Below are 24,586 nucleotides of genomic sequence, written 5' to 3'. Positions count from 1 at the left end.
GCCTTTCCCTGCCTCCTCCACAATCCCCAGGCGACCACGGTCTGCTGTCACTGTATAGTGTTTGCATTTTTTATAATTTTGTATAAATGGGATCATAGCGTGTACAATTTGGGGAGAGTTCTGGCTTCTTTCACTTGGCATTATCCTTAGCATAATGATTGTGAGATTTATTCAATACTGTGTGTATCAATAATTCACTTCCTTTTTTTGTTCTGAAGAGCAAGTCTGTTTCATGGACATATCACCATTTGTTTATCCATTCAGCTGTTGCCAGACATTGGATTGTTTCCAGCTATTGCTTATAAGTGAGGCTCTTGTGGGCATTCGTGTGCAGGTCTTTGTGTCAGCATCTGAAAGTGGGTTGGCTAGACCATGTGGTTGGTGTAGGTGTTACTTTTTTTTTAATGTTTATTTTTGAGAGAGAGTGTGAGTGGGGGAGGGGCAGAGAGTGAGGTGGGACATAGGATCTGTAACAGGCTCTGCACTGACAGCAGTGAGCCTGATGTGGGGCTCAAATTCCCAAACTGTGAGATTGTAACCTGAGTTGAAGTCGGACGTTCAACCAGCTGAGCCACCCAGAGGCCCGGTGTCATTTTTTAAGAAGCCACCAGACTGTCTTCCAAAGTGGCTGCACCATCAGTGCACAAGAGTTCCAGTTCCTGTACATCTTCACCGAGACTGTGTGGTCAGCCTCCAGCCGTTCTGATAACTGTGTGGTGATATCTCCTCATGGTTTTAATTTTCCTATTGCCTGGGAACCAGTGCTGTTGAGCATCTTTCTGTGTGCGTATTTGACATCCATGTATCTTCTTCAGTGATGTGCCTAGGCACAGCTAGAATGGTCATTAAATACAAGGAAGGATATGATGCAGTCTAGAGCATGACCTTTGCCCTCAAGAAACTCTCAAAATTATTTCTGAGACATAATAGTATTTACAGGCCTTTAAAAAGTATGCCGTTTCCTGGGCATAATTGTAACCTTTTTTATGACTCAGATTTGTAATCATAAGCATTCATGACTGTTCTGTGTAGAATCCAGTTTTGAGTGGCCTTTATACTTCTGCTGCATCGTATCCCTCCTTAGGACCCTCAACCCTCTCTATTTGGCTACATCCTAATTAGTGTTTTTTACCAAGACACCCACAAAAAGTGCCTGTAACCAACTTGCATGCAAAGCAAAACCAGAAAAATAAGTATGGGGTCAGGAGTAAAGTGCCACACACAGGGTTCCAGTGGAATTCAGGCTCATCCCCTCCCCTGTGACAACACCGTCATTTTCTTCCACTGGTGGTATCTGGTTGTATCTGGTTCAGAGTGTAAAGCGTTTCACCATTTCCTTCACATTTACTGCACCAATGGGAAGGTAAGTAAACCATTGAGTTAGGGTTACAAGAGGGTGGTTCCACAGGTGTGATACCTGTTTTTGGACATTTTGCCATTTTCCTTCTGCCAAAATGGTACCTTATAGGTGTAGAAACAAATCCCTGACAGATTTAGAAGAACCGTTCCTGCTGTAAGCAGTAAGATAAGTTCATCTTAAGGTGGGCACACCATATGGAGCAATTCTTTCCTGAGATCATTTCCTTCCCAAGCTGCTGCACTACCATAGCCACTTCACATCCAGGCTGCCTTGTACTTCAGTGTCCTGGGTCAGACCAGATATATGCCCTATGATTTCAGAAAGGGAAGTGCTGTGCCAAGGAAGGTCAGTAGTCCTTCTAGGCTCACATTCTGTCTGGGCTTGCATCAGAAGGTGCACCTGAACGTGAGTGCTCCCTGAAATGTGAGTGCTCGGTACTCACCGGGAGGATAACAGTATATCCAGATGGGCAACGTCCTAACTGGGGCTTGCCATGAATGCAGCGGTCTGAATCTTTGCTCTGCATGGAATTAATAGTATCCTGTAGTCTCTGTGTAGTAGTATCCTTTTTTGCACAAATCACATTTTTCAAATTTAAGGTGTTTGGATGAGTCTAGGTATACTTTGTATCTGTCCTTTATGCTTTATAAGTGCTGTCTTCTAGCAGCCCTCATGTTTAGAAGCTGAAGCTTTTTTTTTTTTTTTTTCTGAGAGAGCAGGAAGGGGCAGAGGGAGAAGAGAGAATCTTAAGCAGGCTCCACACTCAGCTCAGAGCCTGATGTGAGCTCCATCCTGGAGCTCATGACCCGAGCCAAAATCAAGAGTTGGATGATCAACTGACTGAGCCACCCAGGCGCCCCTGAAGCATTTTTTTTTTTTTTAAGACCTACCTCTATACTGAAGCTTTCCGATACTCTGGATTTTTTTTTTCCCTTGAATTTCTCTGCTTTTCCTCAGAGTTTTCTTTTTTTCTTTCTCAGCCCCACTCAGTTTTCTTAAACAAGCATGTTATTCAGCAAACCTTTGTGGAGTGCCTGAAGAGGGTGCTAGCTTTTGAGTTCAGTGCTTGGCAAAGAACACTCCCGAGAGAGGGAAACAAAGTCATGTAAGTGCTATCTATTTGCAGTAGGCACAGGGGAGACGTGTGACAGAAGTCCATGTGATTGTCACAGAGCCATCAGATATTCCCTGGCCCAGATGGTAGGTGTCCTGAAGTCCCAGGGTGTGAACTAGAAGAGAGGGGCTCGGAACCAGTGTGGCTGGCTTCTGGTACTCCGGGGATTTTCCTGGGGTGGGGACAGAGTCTCTTGTCGTATGCTTATTTGTGGTTTAGAAGGTGGAATCAGCACCATCTTGGGGGAGGTGGGAGAAGGGGACGGGATATGCCAAACTCTAGCAGAGGGAGCTGTTCTGTGTACCTCATAGACTCTGTCTTATTAAATCCTCATAATTGTGTATCTTTCCCATTTTGTATATGAGAGAATGGAGACTCTCTGAGGTAAATTATGCTCCCCCAGTCTTGTAGCTAGCTAGTAGTAGGAAGTGGCCCTGACATTCAAAGCCCAGGTCTGTGGGATTCTAAAACCCATGGTATCCTGTCACACCACTCTCTCTTCAGTGATGATCTATAAGAGCTGTGGCTTTCAAATCAGTGTAAAGAATTTCTTAAGACTTAAAATGGAGGAGCAGTCAGGCTTGCAAGGTAAAGAGCTTCCGTTCTGTCACCAGAAGGTTCTGAAGAGCCTTTTCTCAGAGAAGGCATTTGAACAGGGTTTTGGTGTGAGCCATGGCTTCTTACATCGGGCAGCCTTCACTACCCAGATTGCCCTGCATCTGTCGGTTTCAGAGCCTGAGTACAAAATTGGTAGCACTTGTCCTAAGGATAGACTAAAGGAGGCTATCCCAAAGATATTGTGGAATGCCTCATTTTCTTCCTCTCAAACACAAGAATTCTCAGGGAAGCCGTTGGGAAGGTTAGGATGAGGAGATGAAGCTTCTCTCCTCCTTTGCCAAGCAAGCCCTTCCCCAGAGCACACACCATGGTAAATGTTGCTTGAGGATTTCTGTGTGTGTCTCCTTTAGTTCAAATTGCATTTTGATGAGTAATAACCTCTGCCAAAGCTAAACTAAATCTAGAAAAGGCAGGACTGATTCCTAAGCTGCTCATAAGACTGCTCATAATATGCCCAGGACAAGTAGGACCTAGTCAGCGGCTCCTGCCTACCGTCCCTTCCTAGTGGCAATTTTCCTGAATTTTCAAAAAGCAGGTATCTTGGTTCCTGTGTGTTCCTCCACAAAAAGTCTCCCTTTGAAGGAGTTTATGGGAAATGTGGGGATATTACTCCCATCTCTTAGAATGACATTTGCTAACTTATTCTGAATTGTTCCCCCAAAATTGGTTCATTTGACTGAAACAATTTATATAGCCCAAAATGTTATTATTAGACTAGATTTTGTTTTTGTGAAGCTTCGATACAGTTGGAGCTGTATCCTAGAAATGTGCTTGCTACTTTGAGCAACATCATTGTGGTTAAATGTAGCTGTCTCACCCACAGAATCATGGCAGTTTCCCTCCCTTGACTTTGGAACAGCCATACAGAGAATGATAGATCAGCTTCCTTTCTAGTTACCATAGTTGCTTGTTTATCCTGGTGGTGAAGGGAACAGGTTGATACCCTGCCTTCTGTGTTCAACTACTTGTTTTTAAGAAAATTTTTTAAGTAGGGCTGTAAAAGTTCCCATAAAACCTACTTTGAATCATATTTAAGAAACGTGACTTCCCAGTGAACGCTCTAGGATAAGTTAGTTGCTTATGAGATCTACTTGGTGTATAGAGTTTATTGAGCATGAACTACTTCAGACCATTCGCCAGTTTTTTTTGGGGGGGGGGTTGAGTTTGTTTTTTGTTTGTTTTGTTTTCTTTTTGTTGTTGTTTTTACTGTGGTAAAACAGACATAACCTAAAATTTTCCCGTTCCAGCCATTTTTAAGTCCACAGTTCAGGGGCATTAAGTACATTCACAGTGTTATGCAACCATCACCACTGTGTGGGGTTCCAGAACTTTTCCTCACCCCCAAATGGAAATCCCCATATCCATTAGCAGTCACTCCCTATTCCCACGTCCTGACAGCCACTAATCTGCTTTCTCTGAATCTCAGTAAGTTGGATGTTGAGTATAAATGGAGTCCTACAATATGCGGCCTTTGTGTCTAGCTTTCACCTAGCAGAATGTTTCAAGATTTATCCGTGTTGTAACGTGTCAGTACTTCACTTTTTAAAAAAATTTTTTTATCTTTATTTTTGAGGAGAGAGGAGAGAGAGAGAGAGAGACAGAGTGCAGGTGGGGGAGGAACAGAGAGAGAGGGAGACACAGAATCGGAAGCAGGCTCCAGGCTCCGAGCTGTCAGCACAGAGCCCAAAGCGGAGCTCAAACTCACAGACTGTGAGATCATGACCTGAACTGAAGTTGGACGCTTAACCGACTGAGCCACCCAGGTGTCCCAGTACTTCATTTTTTTATGACTCAAAAATTTCCGTTGTATGGATATACCACATTGTGTTTATTTTTCTGTTGGTAGACTTTTGTTGGTTGGTTGTTTCCACATTTTGGCTATTGTGAATAATGCTGCTGTGAACATTCCTGGGCAGGTATTAATTTCCATGCCTGTTTTCACTTTTATGTGGATACTAGAGTGGAACTGCCAGGTTATCTGATAATTATATGTGTAACTTATTGAGGAACTACCACAGCAGCTACATCATTTTCCATTCCCATCAGCAGTGTACAATTCTCATTTCTTTACATCCTCACCAGCACTTGTTATTCAATTTTTTTTTAATTCATTTATTTTGAGAGAGACAGAGACAGTGCGACTGGGGGAGGGAGAAAGAACCCAAAGCAGGCTCTGCGCTGCCAGTACAGAGGCCAACACGGGCCTGGACCCATGAAACCATGAGATCGTGACCTAAGCTGAAACCAAGAGTTGGACGCCCAACCGACTGAGCCACCCAGATGCCCCTGTTATTCTGTTTTGTAAAATGACATGTGTTCTATTGGCTATGAAGTGGTAGCTCTTGGTAGTTTTGATTTGCATTTCCCTGCTGCCGAATGGAGTTGAGTGTCTTCTTATGTGTTGTTGGCCATTCATCTGTCTTCTTTGGGTAAATATCTGTTCAGATCCTTTGCTCGATTTTGCATTTGGGCAGTTGGGTTATTTATCTTTTAGTTGAGTTGTTGAGTTGTAGGCTGGTTTGTCTTTTTGTGGAAATTTTCAAATACCCACTACAGTAATGAGAGTGGCAAAGTGACCCTGTGCACATGCCGCCTGGACACAAGTCATTGCACATGGTCCTTGCACTCTCCACCCCCACCTGGAGGTTTCCAGAACAACTCCCAGTCATTTAATGCCCTCTCACATTTAGTTTAAACTTCCCGATTGAATCATGGTTTTTTTTCATTGATTTGTTACAAATAAGATCCAGATAAGGTTCACACGTTGCATTTGGATAACATACCTCTTTTAAGTCTATTTTAATCGTAAGATTCACCCCCGTTTTTTTTCCTTTCAGTTTGTCCTCTTGAGGGAAGTGGATCATGTATTCTATAGAGTTCTACATTTTAGGTTTTGCTGACTACATCCCTGTGCTGCTCTCCCTAATATAAGCTGGAAAATAGAACTACAGGTTAGATCTGATTCCGGTTCCAGGTTTTGGCAGAAACACCTCAGTTGTGGAATTGTGTCCTGCCCTTTCAGATAGAGCAGAGCAGGACTGGCTCTGTGTTTCTGAGATGGTCCTGGCCACTCATCATCACTGTTGCCAAATGGTACCATTCCATTTCTGTCAGTCACTCCTGCTTCTTTGGAATTCCTCTTCACAAACTCTTTCATCAGCTGTTTAATTGCTTTGACATCCAGTTTGGTCGGGGAAGTTCCATCCGGTGCTTGATCCTCTCCCTTGGTTTCCCAGCCCTCAAGACTGTGAGTGGTTTCCAAGCTGGGCTGGGTGTGCTTCTGTGAGCATCATCATGAACTCCCGGATTTCACCTTTAAATGTTCCCATCCACTGCACTTCCACCGCTGTCAGTCTTTAGATCAGTGGTCCTGACTCAGGTGATCTGGGGACCTTTAACGAAAATAACGTCCAGACAACTGGGTCAGCCTCTCTGGGGTAGAGCTGAACATGTGGCCTTGGAAAGGCCTTGCACGTGATTCTGATGCACAGTGAAGATCAAAGGTCCTTATTAGAAGCCCCTCCCTGACAAGTGGCACGAGCTGCAGGGCCCTGTCTTCAGGGTTGCTGGTTCCTTCCTTCCTCCCTCTTTACCACGTAGTCCCAACACTGGACTCCATGGTGAGCAAGCCTCATGGATATATGCTGCCCTCCTTCCCTCCCTTCCCCTCCCTTCCCCTCTCCTTCTCTGACCTGGAGCAGAGAGAGCTTAGCTCTCCTTCAAAAAGGAGAAAGCACTAAGGTCCCCAGGACACCTCCCTTAGATCTGCAGCCAGAGTGGGCCTGCCAGTTCACACCGTGGCAGCCCTGGGCACCAAGCAGGCTTTTGCTGGTTACATCCAGAGTCTTCTGAGGCCTCCGTGTTTAACACTACCAGCAATGGTAAATACTGTCTCTTGATGTTTTTTCCCTCTATTTTATTTATTTGTTTGTTTAAGTTTTTATTTTTAAGTAATCTCTACACCCAGTGTGGGGCTTGAACTCACGACCCCGAGATCAAGAGCCTCATGCTATTTAGACCTCACATCCCCCTACCATACCACATATTTAAAGGTACCCTCTCCTGCCTGCCTCTCTCAGTTTCCACACACCCTCCAGAACTTGACCCATGGCCTGGGGCTGAGGCACCTTGGGCAGGGTTGGTTTTGTTTGTAATTCACTTGTGTCTCCTGAAGGCTGGGCTGTGACCCCCAGCAGGTAGCATTCCCAGCATCTTCAGTCGCAGGAAGGACCTGGCCTCTCTGTCTGTGTTTGGCTGTGATCCCACTCTTCCACAGTTGAGACGGGCATAAGGAAATTGATGTGAGCAGAGAGATGAATCATGGTATTTGGCTTTTTGCCCTGTGCCCATAAAAGTGGCATTTCCTTAAATAGATCAGAACCTTAATAACTATTTAAAGAACATGTGGAATTTGGGGGTGTATTTTATGGCCCTTAATTAAGCTTCAGACCAATTAAAACATTTTAAGATGTTTTATGACACTTTTTAATTTTTTTCTGTGGAGATTTTGTGTAATTTTTTTGCTCTCTTACTCCACCGCTCAACTCTCAGTGCATATAAACACACACCAAAGTGGGGCTACCTGAAGGCCACAGACAAAGGACAGCATCATATCTAAGTCACAGGAGTAGGAGAGGGCTTCTGGCCCAGGTCAAGAATTGAATGAGTGGGAATCACCCAGCCAATCCTATGGAGGGGCGTGAGGGTGTTAGGTGTCTGGTCTGAATTTTTATGATAGTGAAAAGGACAACAGATGGGCCTGTGAAGCAGGCCACGTCCATCTGCCCCATCAGATCTCTTAGTGGACATTTCCTGGATGGGAGGACGTGCGGCTGTGGGAGAAAATGCGACAAAGTGCCTCATTTGAGTCTGTGCTGAATGCTTTCCTGAACTTTTGTTCTGGCACGTATCATAAGCCTCTCATTTTTGTCCGCCTAATCCAAACATAGACTTCTCTAGAAAAGTAGAAAAGTCCTGAATTGACCTGAAAACTGAATGCAAAATCTGAATTCATTAAGTAGAAACTTGCATTATAGGGGCACCTGAGTGGCTCAGTTGGTTGAGTGTCTGACTTCATTCGGCTCAGGTCATGATCTCACAGTTCGTGGGTTGGGGTCCTGCGTCAGGCTCTGTGCTGACCGCTCAGAGCCTGGAGCCTGCTTCAGATTCTGTGTCTCCCTCTCTCTCCCTTTTTCTGCTTGTGCTCTCTCTCTTTGTCTCTCAAAAATGAATAAACATTGGGGGTGCCTGGGTGGCTCAGTCGGTTAAGCGTCTGACTTGGCTCAGGTCATGGTATCACGGTTCGTGGGTCTGAGCCTGTGTCAGGCTCTGTGCTGAGCCTGGAACCTGCTTCAGAGTCTGTGTCTCCCTCTTTCTCTGCCACTTCCCTGCTCATGTTGTCTCACTCTCAAAAATAAATAATAAACATTAAAAAAAATTAATTAAAAATGAATAAACGTTAAAAAAAATTTTGTTAAAGAAACTTGCATTATAATTACTACTGTATGTGTCTATTTTTGTAATTACTACTTCTGTGTCTCTTTTAAAAACAAAATTGGGGGCACCTGGGTGGCTCAGTCAGTTGAGAGTCCAGCTCTTGATTTTGGCTCAGGTCTTGATCCCAGGATCGTGGGATCAAGTCCCTGCTTAAGATTCTCTCTCTCTCCTTCTGCCTCTCTCCTCCACTTGTGCTCTCTCTGTCTCTAAAATTAAAAATTAAAAAATTTTTAAAAAGAAAAAGAAAACTGTTTCCTTCTTAGAGAGCTTGTTAGTATCAGTACCTGTGAATAGTGAACAGTAAGAAAAGCATTGGTATGTGTATTCCCTGAAAACATCATGCTTTGGGCTTTAAGAATAGTTCATTTTATAGGTATTGGCTGGCCTGCTGAAGAAGCCATCCATGTAGGAGTCAGGGCACATCCAGGGGGGGAAGGCCCTTGATCCTACCGCAGCCCCTGTGGTAATCTGTAAGGTGTAAATGGCCCTTCTGTCCAGGGAGAAGTACACTTAGGTTTTACAGTCAAGGACTTCCCTTATGCACTGAAAATGCCACTTTTTGAAAATAGAAGGTCCATTCCTAGACATCCTTTGTGAAATAAACATGCCAAAAAGTATATCTGTGAAAGTCCTAAGGCTGTTACAGATAACTTTGTGACGAGGTGGCTTCTTAAGCCTAAATTAATAGCCTCAAAATTAAGAGCTCCAGAGAGGAAGCCAGCGGAACTTTCCTGTCTTCCCATCTGGATTTTCTAGCACCCTTTTCAGCCTCAGAGAACCAGCTTCATTGTTTATAGACTTTTCCATGTTCAGTCTGCATTATTTCACAGTAGATTGATATCCCAGCCCTGAACATCAAAAACGAACAAGCAGAAGGGCGCCTGGCTCAGTCAGTTAAGTATCTGACTTAAACTCAGCTCATGATCTCAGTTTGAGCCCTGCGTCAGGCTCTGTGCTGACAACTCTGGAGCATGAAACCTGCTTTAGATGGTGTGTCTCCCTCTCTCTCTGCCCCTCCCCTGCTCATGCTCTCTGTCTCTCTCTCAAAAATAAATAAACGTTAAAAAAAATTTGTTTTTAAATGAATAAGCAGTGAGATTGGGAGCAGAGGGTGCAGGCCCAGCACAGCCGTGGTGGCATGGGGTGATGGCAGCCTTGCCTGAGGCCTGCTTTCTCAGATTTTAGGCTTTTCTCCATTTCCTTTGAAGCACTGGCGTCATTTTCCCCCAGGGTCTCTCTGGAGGGGGTAGGAGATAGAAGGACGGGGACAGGGCATTTGAAGGTCTCACTTGGGTTTCCTGCATGTTGGCCTCAGTGTCCCTGCTGGGTACAGCACCCAGCCTGGCTCGCCTCCAGCTGGCGGGGACAGTGACACCTGCCAGCCTGCCTGGGTTTGGACTTTGTTTTGATTTGGAAGTTTGGTAGTCAGGTACTTCAAAGTTAGCACCCCCTGCCCTGAAACTCAAGAAGCCATTGTTTCCTCATTGTTTAAATATCTTTGGCATGTTTTGTAAATGAAGTCGCTGCTCTGCCTGGAGGTTCCAGGTTTGAGGTTGGGTTTGTGTTGAGGAAGCTGGGGAAGGCTGGGGTTCCCACAGCTGGGGAGCTGGAGCGCAGCAGTTTCCTCTGGAGGTGCTGGGAAGCCAGGCACGTAGGCAGCTCTGCCAGACGCCTGACTTTCAGGAGCTGGAAGAGGGGGCTGCGGCAGCAGGAAGTAGAGATTTGTTTTCCTCCAGAAATGAATGTGACCTCTGGGGGCAAGGGTTGGGAGTCCTTAGCAGCCACATGTTGCTGTTGGCCTCCCACAGGCCTTGGACAGTCATTAAGAAGCTTCTCGCCCTGCTTTCCACACAGTGATACTCCGTGCCCTCGGGTCTTTGATCAGGGCACTTGTCATGAGATCTAGTCTGATTTCTGGAGTGTGGATGGGCTTTGGACAGGCCTGAGTTTGAATAACCACATAGATCAGCTCTGGGACCTGGGCCTCCTTGCGCCCCAGCCTTCTTATCTAAAACTGCTCCCGGGTGATAGAATTAAACTGACACTCAATCCTCCCTGCTACCAGCCCAGCACCTTGGACAGGTCATTTCCCTTCCCTACTTCCAGTTTCCTCCCAGATGGTGCTGGCACCCCTTGGCTGGCTGCTTCCTGAGATTCATGTGAGATGAAAGCGGCACGTTTGCTGTGGCGGCTCAGCAGTAACTGTCAGACACCACTGGTTGCACGGCGCCCTTAAAGGAGGTGGTGACTGGTATTGTCCCCTGGAGGGGGGCGGGGAGGGGCTGTCGGGAACCGGACAGGCATGCTTATTTGGACTGTGTCTTCGTGGCCAGGAAGTGTGGGGACTGCAGCACCGAGGCAGGGAAGACCTGTCAGGCCCCAGTCACTGGGGGAGGGTGGGCGGGTGCACTCTTTGAGGCCAAGTCAGATGGCCCTGAAAGCTTACTGCGATCTTCCCTGTGACTCTTGGCAGGTTTGTATCCTTTTGTGCTTTAATCTGGTAATTTCTCTCACCACAGTTTATGAACAATGATTTCAGGCCAGATCAGCGTGACTGGCTGCCCCAAATAATCAGGTTACAGAGGGGAAATGACCTCTGGAATAATTGCCCACAGAGCTGCTGCCTTTTTGACGGCTTATGTTTGAGTAGAAGCCCCCCCCCCCCCCGCCCCCAGAGGGCAGCATTCTGGGTGTCTGCATTCGAGGGCCAGAATTCACTTGGATGATAAAAGCTTATGAAAAGTTCAGCTCTGTGCTCTTCCACATTGCTTGCTGCTTTTGTAAGGAAACTGCCTGAGAGCTGCTGAGTCTGGACTAAGACTGTCTTTCCCGAAGGGCCAGTTGCTAGGCCTGGTCCTGTCCTCCCCACCTGCCCCTCATCCATCCCCCTACTCGGTGTGAGAACCTAACAGTCTGTAAACCAGGGTCAGGGATGGCAAAGTTTGTAAAACTCTGTACATGTACACATGGTATTCATATTGTGTGATCACTTGTCCCAGGAAGGAGTAGGAACCTGTACCCAGGAACGGGTGGTTTGCCTTCAATAATAAAATGTGGGCTTTCCCAGCCCCCCCAAGAACTAACCCTTGATGCAGTTGAAGTCTGCATGAAAGAACAGTGTGACCTTAAATAAGAGGTGTTTGGGAAGTGCTCGCTTTTTCAGTTTGTGGCATTTATATAAAGTGTGTGAATTTCCAAAATTTAATTGTGGAGTTTTACTTTCAAAAGGATTCTTGGGGCGCCTGGGTGGCTCAGTCGGGTGAGTGTCCGAGTTCGGCTCAGGTCATGATCTCACAGCTCGTGGGTTCGAGCCCCGCATCGGGCTCTGTGCTGACAGCTCAGAGCCTGGAGCCTGCTTTGGATTCTGTGTCTTCCTCTCTGCCCCTAACCCACTGGTATTCTGTCTCTGTCTCTCTCAAAAATAAATAAACAAAAAAAAAATTTTTTAAAGGATTCTTATGGGGTGCCTGGGTAGCTCAGAAGGTTAAGGGTCAGACTCTTTTTTTTTTAATTTTTTTTTTAACGTTTATTTATTTTTGAGACAGAGAGAGACAGAGCATGAACGGGGAGGGTCAGAGAGAGGGAGACACAGAATCTGAAACAGGCTCCAGGCTCTGAGCTGTCAGCACAGAGCCCGACGCGGGGCTCGAACTCATGGACCGCGAGATCATGACCTGAGCCGAAGTCGGCCGCTTAACCGACTGAGCCACCCAGGCGCCCCAAGGATCAGACTCTTGATTTAGCTCAGGTCATGATCTCACAGCTAAGTCCCAAGTCAGGCTCTGGGCTGAGTGTGGAGCCTGCTTAAGATTCATATTCTCTTTTTCTCTCTTTCTCTCTCCTCCCCTCCCTCCCTCCTTCCCTCTCTCTCTCTCCCTCTCCCTCCCGCTCCTTCCCTCTCTCCCTCTCCCCATCTCCTTGTCCTTCTGCCCCTCCCCTTGCCCCTCTGCCCCTCCCCCACTCGAGTGAGCATGCTCTTCTCTCTCTCTCTCTCTCTCTCAAAGAAAAAAAAAGAATTCTCGCAAGTAAAGGTAAAGGCTACACATTAGCCAAATTGTGTTACCATATAGTCAACTATTCTGAATATGTTACTTTTATGGTTGCAAATAATTATACTATAAATATGGAATGAGGTACCTCTTACAAGAAAGTCGAGGTGATCTGGGAGAAGCGCTGTGGGGACGCACACAGCCCCAGCATGAATCAGCTCCCAATGTCTCCTAATGCAAGATGGCAGCTGTTGATGCCTTCAGAACACAGGGGTTTTTATGTACTGTAAATCTGTGCCTGAGCCCTAATAGGGGAGGTCAGGCTGAATCATAACTTCTCAGCGTAGAACTCTGCTCCCCAGGGCCCCACGATGCTGCAGAACTGCCAGAACAGTGCCCTGTGCCCACTGTTCTTCACGTGAAGAGGAGGTGGCTCAAACGTGTGCCACCAAGGTGGCAGCAATCTGTAGGTGGTGGATAGGATGGAGTGGGGAATTGCTACAAGGCCAGTCACTGACACCTGCTGGTCTTGGGACATGGCCCCTAGCACTCTGTGCTTTCTCCGGAAGCTCCCCCTGCCTGGCATTTGGAGGCCACGTGGCATCTGAGGCCTCCTTTCTCCTCCTTACCGTCCTCCTCAGAAGATCACAACGTGCGTTACTTACCTGTTTTTCTTCTTTTCCTTCAGAATATTGACATTACAAACTTCAGCAGCAGTTGGAATGACGGGTTGGCCTTCTGTGCTCTCCTGCATACGTACCTTCCGGCCCACATTCCATATCAAGAGCTGAACAGCCAAGATAAGGTAGGCCGGCTGTGGAATGGCCAGCTCCTGGAGTCCTTACCGCATAGGAGAGGCAGAGCCTTCCACTGGCAGGACCCAAGTCACATTGCTGGCTCACAGTGGCCTCATCCCAGCTCAGTTTTGTTCTGGGATTGAGTTATTTGTGCTGAGCCAGCCAGTCCCTGACCAACCTTTCTAGGACATTTGGTGGGTTCAGAATTCCCCAAGTGACAACATTCCCTGTGGGAGCTGTCAGCCTTCCTGGGTGATGATATTTAGAATTGAGGGTTTTACCAAGAACTGGCCACGGAGAACTGCTCAAGGCATGAGCAGTCTGGGCAGGGCTCTCACCACACCAGGCCAGCCTCCCACCAGCCCTGTGCAGTCCGGGTGTCCCACTCAGGGAGGTGCTTGGAGACAGGTTGGGGAGAACCCTCATCCAGATGGGCACTAGGAGAGGTCCCAAGCCCGAGCCTTCCTCTGGTCCCCTCCTGCCCTCAGATAACCCTTGAAGATTTTCCCCTGGGGAGGAAGCTCATTTGACAGGTGTTTCTGATCAGCTTTTGGGGTCCAGGTCCAGGCAGCTCAGGGCTGATGTGTCAGAAGCATCCCTTTTCCACAGCGAGGAAAGAAGGGGCTTGTGGAGATTGCTCTACAGCCGGTCACCAGAGGAGTGGGTGGGCCCTGCGGAGGGGTGGTCAGGGTAGGTGGGGGCTTCAGGGGCTCCAGTGTAGGTTTGTTCTGGCACCAAGTGGAGGTGGCTGTCCATCTTCCCCGGCAGCACAGGTAGTGCAGGTTGCCTTCCTCCTGGCCTCGCTTGTCCACTCCAGTCACACAGTTTCTTTTACAGCGAAGGAACTTCACCCTGGCCTTTCAGGCAGCTGAGAGCGTCGGCATCAAATCCACACTGGTGAGTCACTGGCAGGCCCCTTCTTTTGTTGGGAAGAGCTTCCTTCTCATTAAGAGAGTTCCTGGGTGGCTACTGGGCGAGACAGGGGTCCACACAGGCCCTGGCCGGCCGAGTGAGCATCCTGCCAGAGGGGCCCCGGCAGGGGTTTCACCTCAGTCCTGTGGGCGCTTTGTGCGTCCTGAGGAAGCACCTGAGGTGGGTGGAGTCATCTTGACCACAGCCCCAGCGACTTTGACTTCCTTAGAGTCACCTTCTTTTTCAGGTGAATCTCATGACAATAACATGTCATTGTCAGAGATGCATTCCTGTGGGTTTGTCTGCCTTTTGTCATGCTAGGGGGAGAGGAGGCGAGTGCGATTCGAGGAAGGAGACTTTAGAGGTGGAGCAGGTATGCCACGCTTCACAAGTGCTGTGGCAAATGCCACTCACAGTGTGAGAAATTAGTTGTAGAGAGCCCACATTTCAGGGTCATTAGGCCTCTGCTCAGTGCCCGCAGTAGCTCAAACCACACATGCTTCTGTCAGAGCTCTCACCTTGTCACTATGTCTGACTTTCTGAAGAAAATACTGCGTCCAGATGCAAAGCCAGTACTTCCACACCTAGAGACACTTTCATTATATATATAAACTCTACTGAGGTGTTTGTCCAGGGCGCCCAGCTTGAGATTTCCACAGAGTAAAGAGCCCTGTGGGACTGGGTCAGGGACTCAAGGACACCCCTTACCCTCATTTGTAACCGTTGGATGGTTTTGAAGAAGTGTTTACATTCATATTTACCCCACAGGAGTGTTCATGTAAAGTCCCAGAAGTTGTATCTTCTGAATTGACAGAAATATGTCCTCTATTCAGCTGTACAGAGAGAAAGAGAAATTACCATTATTGAAATGTTTCCCGTTAGCTGGGTATTTTATATCACATGTAAAGTACTAACATATAAAAAGCTGTCCGTTTCCCCACCCTAAAGAGCTTTTAGTCAAGATCTTACATTGAACAAATGTATTTTCTTTTTTCTATACCACCATTGGGTGGCCCGTTCCATTGTGCTGGCTGTGGCAACATGTTCTGTGTCCCTCACCCATGGTTCCACGGGTTCTCTTGAGCATGGCTCCCCTGAAAAGTCATGGATGTTCTTCAGCAACAGTGAAACTCTTTTGGGGTCTTCTAGTCATATATCCAAGTCTTGGGTTTCATCAGCTGGCATCTCACAGATCACTGATATTCTGCAGGATACAGTTAGAGAACAGTGTCTTTGATGATTTCAGATGGTTGCCATGGTGAAGGACATTGGAAAGTTGAGTTCTGGGAGCCCTGGGCCCACAGAGACTCTCTCAGGACAGAGACTAGGGTGAGAAGGGCTCTCAGAAGCCACCATGTGGAGGGGTTTAAGAGAGGTAGGCAGAGAGCAAGGCCCCAAAGAAGACAAAAGCCAGCCTTGGAGGGCTGTGGCCGGGAGCATGGGCACCCCGGTGTGGGACTCTGGGGTAGGGCTCGGGCACAGACAGGCAGCTCAGGGACCATGCTGACACTTCGCAGGCACACTTGGTAGCGATGGAGCAGGCATCTTGGCCAGGCCTTTGGTGGGTATGATCCAGCTTAGCCCAGAGTCGAAGCCCCCGACCCCAGCTGTGGGGGGAGCCTGTTGGGATGGGCCCAGAGGTGACCTGGGATTCTAAGCAGGTCTCTTCCTTCTCCGCCAGGACATTAATGAAATGGTCCGGACCGAGCGGCCTGATTGGCAAAGCGTGATGCTTTACGTGACAGCAATCTACAAGTACTTTGAAACCTGAGCACACCAGAAGGACTCTCCCCATTACCAAGTGACACCAACGCCATTAGCTATGCACCCCGTAAAGCTTTCAGCGACTCTCTGGGCTGCCCCGCAGCGTGTGAGCCTTCAGCCGGGGCCTCTGAGTTGGGAGAACTCAGGCGTCTGTGGCCCACGGCTCACACTGGGCTCCTCGTACATGACCTGTCAGGTCAGAGGTCGGCGTGGGCTCAATGCACATCACACACGCTGTTTGCTGCGGAGTTTCTTTTCTGAAGAGAATATTGAACTACATTAGTGCTGCGGGGTGTAAAAAACGGCTCACGCACAGCTAAACTTGGGGAAGGGGGTGAAATGATGTGGGCAGCTCACAGGGGGTTAGTGAAAGCTTTAGCTGCAGCTCTTCTGGACTCCTTGCCAGCGCAGGTTCTGTCACCTGGGAGAACTGGGCAGGGAAGTCGGCACCTGGCAGAGATGGCTGGGTGAACAGGCCACGGCCCTGGACGCGGGCTCAGTTTCAAGGCGTGCATCCCATGGCAGTGGGATGGCCACCGCTTCCGGGTGACAGGGCTGTCCTGGCCCGTGTGATTTAAGTGTTTGCAACTTGAGCTAACAAATGATTGCGACTCAAGTTCCTGGCTCAAAGGGTCTGCTGCTGCTGAATGGTTGGTTTTGCTGCTGGGTCCCCCTTGTCACGCCTCTGCCGACCTGTCCTTCAGCCTTGAAGGGGCTTGGAAACCCAGCTCTGGCATTAGGTTTCTGGACAAAAGAATTGGTCAAAAGAAGTTCTGGTTAAAATTTTTTTTTTTTCTTATGAGCAATATTGGGGGGAAAAGCTCCTGTTCTATTGGTACCAAAGTTAAATTTGTTTCGTGAACGTAGAGCTAAAACACAAAATCTGGACATTAGCCTGGTGAAAGCCAGAAATGAAGTCGGACATAGCAGGAGAAAAAGCTAAACAGCTGGAGGCAGCCCAGACAGTGTAATTTAAAGTCACTCTGAGTCACTCAGACGAAATCCTCCTAGGCAAGAATTTAAGGAAGTGCCTTAACTCTCCTTGCAAGGGGGGTCTTGGAGGCCACTGCATACACAGCTACAGCAGATGTCTTCAGGGCTCATGACATGCAGCCCAGCGATGGAGTTGGTCCCCTGCCACACCACCTTCCAGGTTCCGAGTGACAGGCAGCCGCACCAGCACCTCTTCTGTGCAGCGGAACCAAAGCCTTATCATGAGGTGTCCTGGTGAGATGACTCTCAGACTGGGACTCAGCCCTTCTTGGAAACAGGGAGCCTGCATCTCATGTGTGCCTAACACAGTAGCTGTTGGTTTAAACAGTGTCAAGACCTGTTGCTTCTAGAACACAGCTGTGTTTGGCACCTGCAAAGCAGCATGAGGAAGAGTTGCCACCAGTGGAAGCAGGATCACTGCCCCAACCACAGGATGTGAAGAAGGTGCCCGGCCAACACATGGGCCGAGGGTTCTGCGTTCAAGTGTGGTGTTCCTGACTAGGACTTGATATGTCTGTAGCCTAGAGAAGAATGTGGTTATTGTGAAATGGGCTGTGTGTTGTGTGCATGTGGCCTGCTGGCCCACAGTCAGGTGGCTGGTAAGTGCCCATCAGCCCTGCCCAGAGGTCCTAACCTGCTGCCCCAACTGGAGGCTCTTTGTGAAATGCCTATTTTCAGCTAAGGAAGGAGAGGTCAGCAGAGTCCAGCCCCAGGGCACACTGGAAGACCCTGGGAGATGGTACCTGTCTCAACCTTCCTGACGAGGTTCTATTCTGATTTCTGTTGTTCTGTTGACAGTTGCCCTGTGCTGTCACAGGAGGGACTGTTAGGTGAGAACTAATTGTTTTTCAGTGTCTTTCCACTTGGTCTTTCTGAGTTCCGCTTTGGCTCTCATTCGCCCTCATGGAAGCCTGTGCTCCTGTCTGGACCCAGTATGTCCGATCTGCGGCCATGTTTTTGTTTATTTATTGTGTTGGGGGGTGCTTTTTTGTTCTGTGAAGGAAAAGATTTCCCTGGATCTGCACTTCACACATCTGTCCCTTCCTAGCCAAGCGAGCCAGCCCTGGCAACTCATGCTGGTAGGCATGGGGCTGTGCTCACAAGGCTGCCAGTGAGGTCAGTGACAGGGCAGAGGGTGGCCGCGGGGAGTGCCGGGACGAGGCCCACCTGTTTAAAGGCCCATTTCTGTCTCTCTGACAAGAAGCTGTGCAGGGGTGTCTGGCTGGGCTGCCCACATTTTGCATGTGGGTCCACAGGTGAGAAGATTCTAGAAGCGTGATTTTTGCTTTTTCTAATAGGATTCTTTTTATGATGTTGGCTTTATAGGATAATTCTAGATGGTCATACATACCTAAAAGTGCTACTGTGAGGTGCTTTTGGTCCAGTGGCACTTGACCTGAAGCCTCCAGGAAGTCATTTTGCCTCTTCTCCCTTCAAGCACAAGCTTTACTGCAAAAGGGCCAGTTACATTTCTGTATCCCTCAACCATGGGCTTCTGCTGACTGACAATACTTTTTTATTTTGTTCTATGAAATATTCTCAAATGTATTAAAATTGCTGAAAGACATCAGGCTTGGGCTTTTCTAGCTCGACATTTCCAGCTGCCCCTCTGACATGTGTGAACAGGACCCTTGAAGCCTCCTGGGACTGGGTTTTGGCAAGAGGAGGGCACCTGAGCCCAGGCTCTGTCCCCTTTATCTCCCCCTCCCCTTCAGCTCATAGGCCAGGAAACATTGTGGGGAAAGGACCTGAGGGACGGAGGAGGTGTGTGATAGGTCCCACCCTGGGCTGTTGTGCAGAGCCACCAGGCATGACCAAGTGCCCGGGCCTGAGACAAGGGTGGCCCTGGGACCACTGAGATTGTGTAACAGATACCAAGACCCCAGAAGCACAGTCTAAGTTGCCCTACAAGAACAGAAGCCCTGGCGTTCCCAAACTGTAGCCCAGACATGTGCTGTTCTGGGGAACAGAGTGGGGGGCAGGGTGCCTTGGCTTGGAGATTTTGTTGTTGTTTTTTTTAGCAATGCATCATCTTGGAGATAATTTTCAGAATATATAAAATTATAGAGAAACAAAAAATCGATAATTATACCACTCAGAGGCAACCAAACCAGTCAAGCCTTATTTTTCCTGTGTATCTTGTGTGGAATGATGATGAATCCACAGAGTGCAGCCCAGAACAACACCAGGTCCTATCACATTGCACATGTAACATGTCACATGCAGAGGGTCCCGTGGGGCTGCCTCCTGCCGGACACTCAGTGACCTAGGAGGCCCTTCCTGGGCCTGAGACCCCCCTCCCCAGGGTCAGCATCTGTCCAGTAACTGAACACACACCTGGGGAGCCCCAGAGCCCACGGTCTGAATTGAGGTATGTCCTGTGAGTGCTCAAGAGTCCCCTAAACGGTGCTGATAGCCATGAGTGTCCATTTCGGCCCAGCTTCCAGAGTGCAGCACCCAAGCCCTTGGGTTACAGGGCTGGGCGTGAGGACTGAGCTAGGACTGGGTGTGTTTCCAGCTTCTCCCCACTCACCAGCTGTGGGGCCTGGGGTGAGCTTGTGTGTTTCGCTGTGGTTGTTCTGCTGTGATCGGCAGGAGGGGTGATGCCACCCAGCACCCCTGAGCAAAGGGACAGCACAGGCTCCCTCAGCTGCTACCCCTTAGGTGTGGGGGCTGCCCTCCCTCAAACATCCCTCCTGCCTGTTAGGCCTGCTGCCTCAGGAGCAGACTGAGGTGGACCATAGAGGAGTCCATTTGTAGCCCAACTTCCTAACCTGCTTAGAGCCTGGTGGCTCCCAGTGGGACCAGCCCGAGGCCTCTGCCTCCCTAGACTTAGCACTTGTTCTTCCTGTCCCTGGTTAGCTCTCTGGGGAGGGAATTGTTTCCACTTTGACTTAAGGGAAGTTTCTAGAACCTCTTTGGGGCGGGGGGGGGGGGGCGGTGGCTTTGATGGGTGAAAGCAGGAAAACACGTTTCTCTGGAAGGGGAGAGATACAGAAGCATTCTCACCCCTCCATCCACAGCCTCGCAGGGTGGGGTCCTCGGCCGTGGGTGGCCATGCTCTGGTGACACACAGTGGCCAGCTCCTTGGCCCTATTCTTGCTGGGCTGCACTTCTCCCACCCTTGGTTTGACCTAGGTTGGTTTGGGTTGTCCTTTAAATGGAGGATGGGGCAGATATAAGGGGTCTTGTGCTCTGTACCAGGTGGATAAGGGGTGGATTCTAGTCAGGGCCTGCTCCAGGCCATTGGGAAAGTACTAGATAGGAGCCCTGAGCCTACGGAGTCAGGACTTTGCTGGGCCACAGCTAGTGCATCTGTGTAGGAGGCAGGGTGGGGGTCTGGGAGGACAGGGCTCCACATTCCCTGGGCCTGGCTCGCACTGTGGGAGAGCAGGCTGAGTGTGGAGATAGAGCTGGGAGCTGGGGGGCTGTGAGGGTGGGTCAGAAGGGTGAGGGGTGGAGAGTGACTGGGCACAGCCTGCCATCTACGCCGCCACCTGATCTGAGCCAGACCCAGAGCAAGGAAAGGCCCCAGGAGTCGCTGGAGGATGTGTTCATTATGGAGTGAGTATGGGGTTCTTAGGAAGGGGTTGTAGTCCTAAGAGGAGGGCTGGGGAAGAGCACAGGACCATTGGGCAGGAAGCAGGTTGCACCAAGTGGGACTTGGGACACCTGGGTTCCCCCTCCACCCCCAGGTCTAGCACCAGCTTGTGACAGGCTGGGACTCTTCTCACTTCTGCAATGTGATGACCCCCAAAAAAAGGCCCCTCCTGGTCCCTCCTGTCACTCACCCTGCTCTTTGTGAATTGGGGTAGGGAAGTGCCTGGCAGGGCATGGAGATAAGGGTGCAGGGAGTGTGGGGAGAGGGCAACTGGTTTGGTGGTCTGGCAGCTTCTGCATGCCAGTGCCTGGGCTCCTGGCTTAGGGCCATTCTTAGGGTGGTGAGGGGCACGCTCTTGCATGCATGTGGTCCCTGTCCATCATGGAGCCCAGGACGAGGTCGCACTCCTGTCTGGACCTCAGTTCCCACATCGACACGGATCTGCCCAGATCAGCTCAGAGGCACAGAGTTCCTAGTGGGATTGCTGACATACCCAGAAGCCAATGTGGGCTGGAACATCTTGCTGGGGACTGGGCTGGAGAATCGGAGTGCTGCCGTGCCTACAGGTGGCTCAGGGAGCTTCCTCTGGTATGATTCTGTCTTCTTGGGGCCTGCTTTAATCTAAGCATAGAGTGGAACCCTGTGAGGTCCCCCACTTCCTCATTTCCAGAGCCCCAGGAAGTGTGTAGTGCCCCGCCCATTTGAAAGAGAAGTTGGTATCTCAGGGTGGCCTGGCTGGTTCGCAGGGACACTGGCCCCAGCACCCACTGGGTGCTTTGTCCTGGGTCTGGCATTTCTTTCCCCCTGATGTGGCCCAGCTGGCCTCAGAGCAAACAATCAGGGGCCAGAGGCCGCCCAGGTGCATCCTGGATAGGAACAAAGCTGGCGGGGGTGGGGTGGGAGTGGACCATCTGAGACCAGAAATCTGGAGCAGGAGAGAGCCCATCTGGCCCCACTGCCTGGCCTGAGGATCCTGGACTTGGACGGAAGGAAGGGTGGGCGCCCATAGCCTTCAAAGCCTGGCCTGGACCTGGGCAGGGCACCAAGGCCCAGAGATAGAAGACGAGTCCTGCCAAGGGCATCCCCATGCCTGAGGAGCAGCAGGCCTGTGCCCTACCCTCAGAACTCCCTTGGGCATGCACAGGGGCCTCCCCTATGGCCATGACACCTGAGTGTGACTTCCAGGCTGAGGAGGGCACAGCACTGGCCAGAGCACAAGGCCAACACTGTGGTGGTGCCAGGAGCCCAGGCCCCTGGTGTTGGAAGTCCTGGAGGAGATGTGGGTCAACTATGAGCATGTCCGCTCAGTGGGGAGATGAGGTTTGTGAACAGCCCTCCCACATGCCTGCTTCCTGTCACTACTGAACTGGAGGCTCCTGGGTGTATTCTGTCTAGGTGATGGCTTCACTGGAGACCTGGACAGAGGCACATGACAGATGACACAGAACCATAGGAGCGGCTCCCTCTGCCTCTAACAGGCTGGGTGGGGAAGGACTGCTGGAGGGCAAGGCTGGGGACCTGGTGACGCTCCCGTGATAGGCAGGTCCCAGGGGCCGCAGGGAGCTGGCTCTGTGGTGGAACCAAGCCCTTCCTAATCACCTCTGGCTTAGAGACACAGCTACCCCAGGCATGGGGCACCCATGCTGAGGAGTTGGGGGCTGCCCACTGGGCCCTGGGGGTGAACTCTGAGGGCTTTGGCATTCTGGCCCTAAGGACCAGCTGCAGAAATGAAGCCTTCAGTCCCTGGGCATGGGGCCTGTCTGGTGTGGAGACAGGTGTGTGCACAGCCAGGTCACACATGGGGAGGTCAGGGTGGAAAGAGTGCTGGGCCCCAGAATAGAAATGGCAGGGGAGAGATTCACGTGGGCCCATACTGGGGGCTAGAGGGGCAATAGTGACCCCTGGGGTTGGCTGAGTGTTGGTCTCTGCCTCATGAACCCCCATAGTCCCTTCTAGACCCAAAGGTGTCTCCCTGCAAGCTGTTCCTTGCAGGGTATGTTGTGTGAGGACTTGAATGAATATGGGTCCAACAAGTGTGGGCAGGAGGGTTTGTCTGCACCATAGGAGTAATTTATCCCATGAGATGGCACAGAAGCAAGGGTGGGAAGCCAGGGGCATGAGGGAGGATCCCCTGGCCAGGCAGCACCCCCAGCTGGTACATCATAGTCTGACTCTGGCTCAAGAAGTGGCAGGGCAGAAACAAAACTCATATTTTATAGGTGAGGCTATGGGAAGAAACTCAAGACTTGAGGGAAAGCCACAGCACCAGTGTCGCCCCAGCGGTAGGGTCCCTGCCTGGTGGGGAGCACCTCCCTTCCGTCCCCCATTACCCTCACAGGAGGTGAGTGGGAAGATGGCTGGGGCCACAAACTCCTAAGCTGGGGAGCGGGGGGCAAGTAGGAGACAGGGCAAGGCTGGAGGTTGGAAAGGCATCCAGGAACTATTCCCAATTTGAAAAGTCTTCTGCATCTCACCATGAGGTCCTGGGTTTCCTGGAGTTGTGTTGGGGTCTTGACCGCTCCCAGTCCGCCCTCCTTTGCCCCACCACCACCCCCCACCCCCCACGGCCTATCCTAATACTGGTATTAGGGGAAACAGGAACCTGAGGGGCCGAGCTGGCTGAATGGAGACAGGAGCCCAGACTTGGGAAAGAGCTGGAAGAGGCTGTCAGGCATTGGAGGCTGAATCCAGGCAAGTGATGGGCCTCAGGTTCTAGTTCCTCAGCTGTACCTGGGCTCCGACCTCCTAACTGTCCTCTCCTGTGGGAGACCTCATGCTCCTGCCAGGGCCTCAGCTCGAGGGTCCAGTCTGGCCCTGTGCAAGCCCCTCTCCTGGGCTTTTCCCTGTGACTGTGCTGGCCCCAGGAGGTTCAAGAATGCAATCCCACAAGCCCTTAGCCACCAATGTCCTGGTCTCTGTGGCCATCTGATGCAGTTCATCCTGCAGTGCACAGAATTGGGATTACTCTGTCCTGATAAAAGGGTAGAAGGCGGGTCTCCTCGTATGGCTGGGTTAGGGCCGTTGTGAGGTCATTCCCAATTTGAAGTATCTAAAACATGGGGTTGGGGATGAGGGGAGGATGGACTCCCAGCCCAAGGGGTTGAGATTCCAGGCTAGTGTTTGGCACAGGAAGTGACTCCCCATCACTTTGCTCAGAGAAGTGGAAGTGGGGGGACAGGTCCCAACTGGGCCCCAGAGGCTATAAGAACAGGAGGGGCCCTGGCCCAGAGTCTGTGCTGGGACAGTCAGATGGGTCACTGGATATTGGGGCCAGCTTTCTAGAGGCATCCTTTGAGCTGAGGTACCGCTGTCCCCCACCCCCCAGCTTGGGGCAGGACTCAGGAAGGGAGGGCAAAGCTGGAGACCAGGCAGCACCTCATCGCTGAAAGCCTTGAATGCCAAGGGAAGGAGACTGGGCTTTATCAGGAACAGTGCAGCCGTGGAAAGACTTGAGGAGGAGCTGGCATGGGCACTTCCTGGGTCACAGTTAGACACTGGGGAGGGATGACACAGGCAGGCACTGACCAGCTCAGCTTCAATGATAAGGGACAGTACAGTCTGGGAGGACTAGAACGGCAGGGGCAGCCCTGAAGTCTTCTTGGAGGAAAGGGAATACAGGCCAGGGGCCCGGCGGGCTTCACGGGGCGGGAAGAAGGACTGGGGCCAGACGCTCGTGGTGGAAGGAAAGGAGGGGGTGTGGCGCTGGAGGAGGCCCGACGGACTCAGCCGGGAAGAGCGCGCTGAGGGCCGTGGACGAGGATGCGGTACGGTCCAGCCGGTTGCGGCCTCGTCCTACCGCGGGCATCGGCCGGGCTCGCAGGCCGGCTCCTCCGATCCCCGATCCCCGGGCCCACTCCGGGGCTCGGTTTCCCCGCGCGGCGGGGCGGGGCGGGGACAGCGCGGGTCTCGAAGCCGCCTGCAGGGGGCGCCCGTGAGCGGCGC

The 24,586-nt window shown here is 50.5% G+C and overlaps 1 protein-coding gene across 3 annotated transcripts in view; it reads left to right on the top strand.

The window, feature by feature from the left end:
• The window catches only part of SPECC1L (sperm antigen with calponin homology and coiled-coil domains 1 like), a 140,650-nt gene extending 122,042 nt beyond the window's left edge, over nucleotides 1–18,608 (top strand). For all 3 annotated transcript variants that reach the window (XM_042962151.1, XM_042962149.1, XM_042962150.1), the window contains exons 14-16: nucleotides 13,266–13,382; nucleotides 14,212–14,271; nucleotides 15,968–18,608. In XM_042962151.1, coding sequence (XP_042818085.1) covers nucleotides 13,266–13,382; nucleotides 14,212–14,271; nucleotides 15,968–16,057 — 267 coding nt within the window. In that variant the 3' untranslated portion in view covers nucleotides 16,058–18,608. The remainder of the gene's footprint in view (nucleotides 1–13,265; nucleotides 13,383–14,211; nucleotides 14,272–15,967) is intronic.
• The last annotated feature ends 5,978 nt before the right edge of the window (nucleotides 18,609–24,586 follow it).

This window comes from Panthera tigris, chromosome D3, assembly GCF_018350195.1.
Source record: "Panthera tigris isolate Pti1 chromosome D3, P.tigris_Pti1_mat1.1, whole genome shotgun sequence".
NCBI lineage: Eukaryota > Metazoa > Chordata > Mammalia > Carnivora > Felidae > Panthera > Panthera tigris.
The sequence above is the reverse complement of the archived record's forward strand: the minus strand, read 5'-3'. Positions and strand labels throughout refer to the sequence as shown.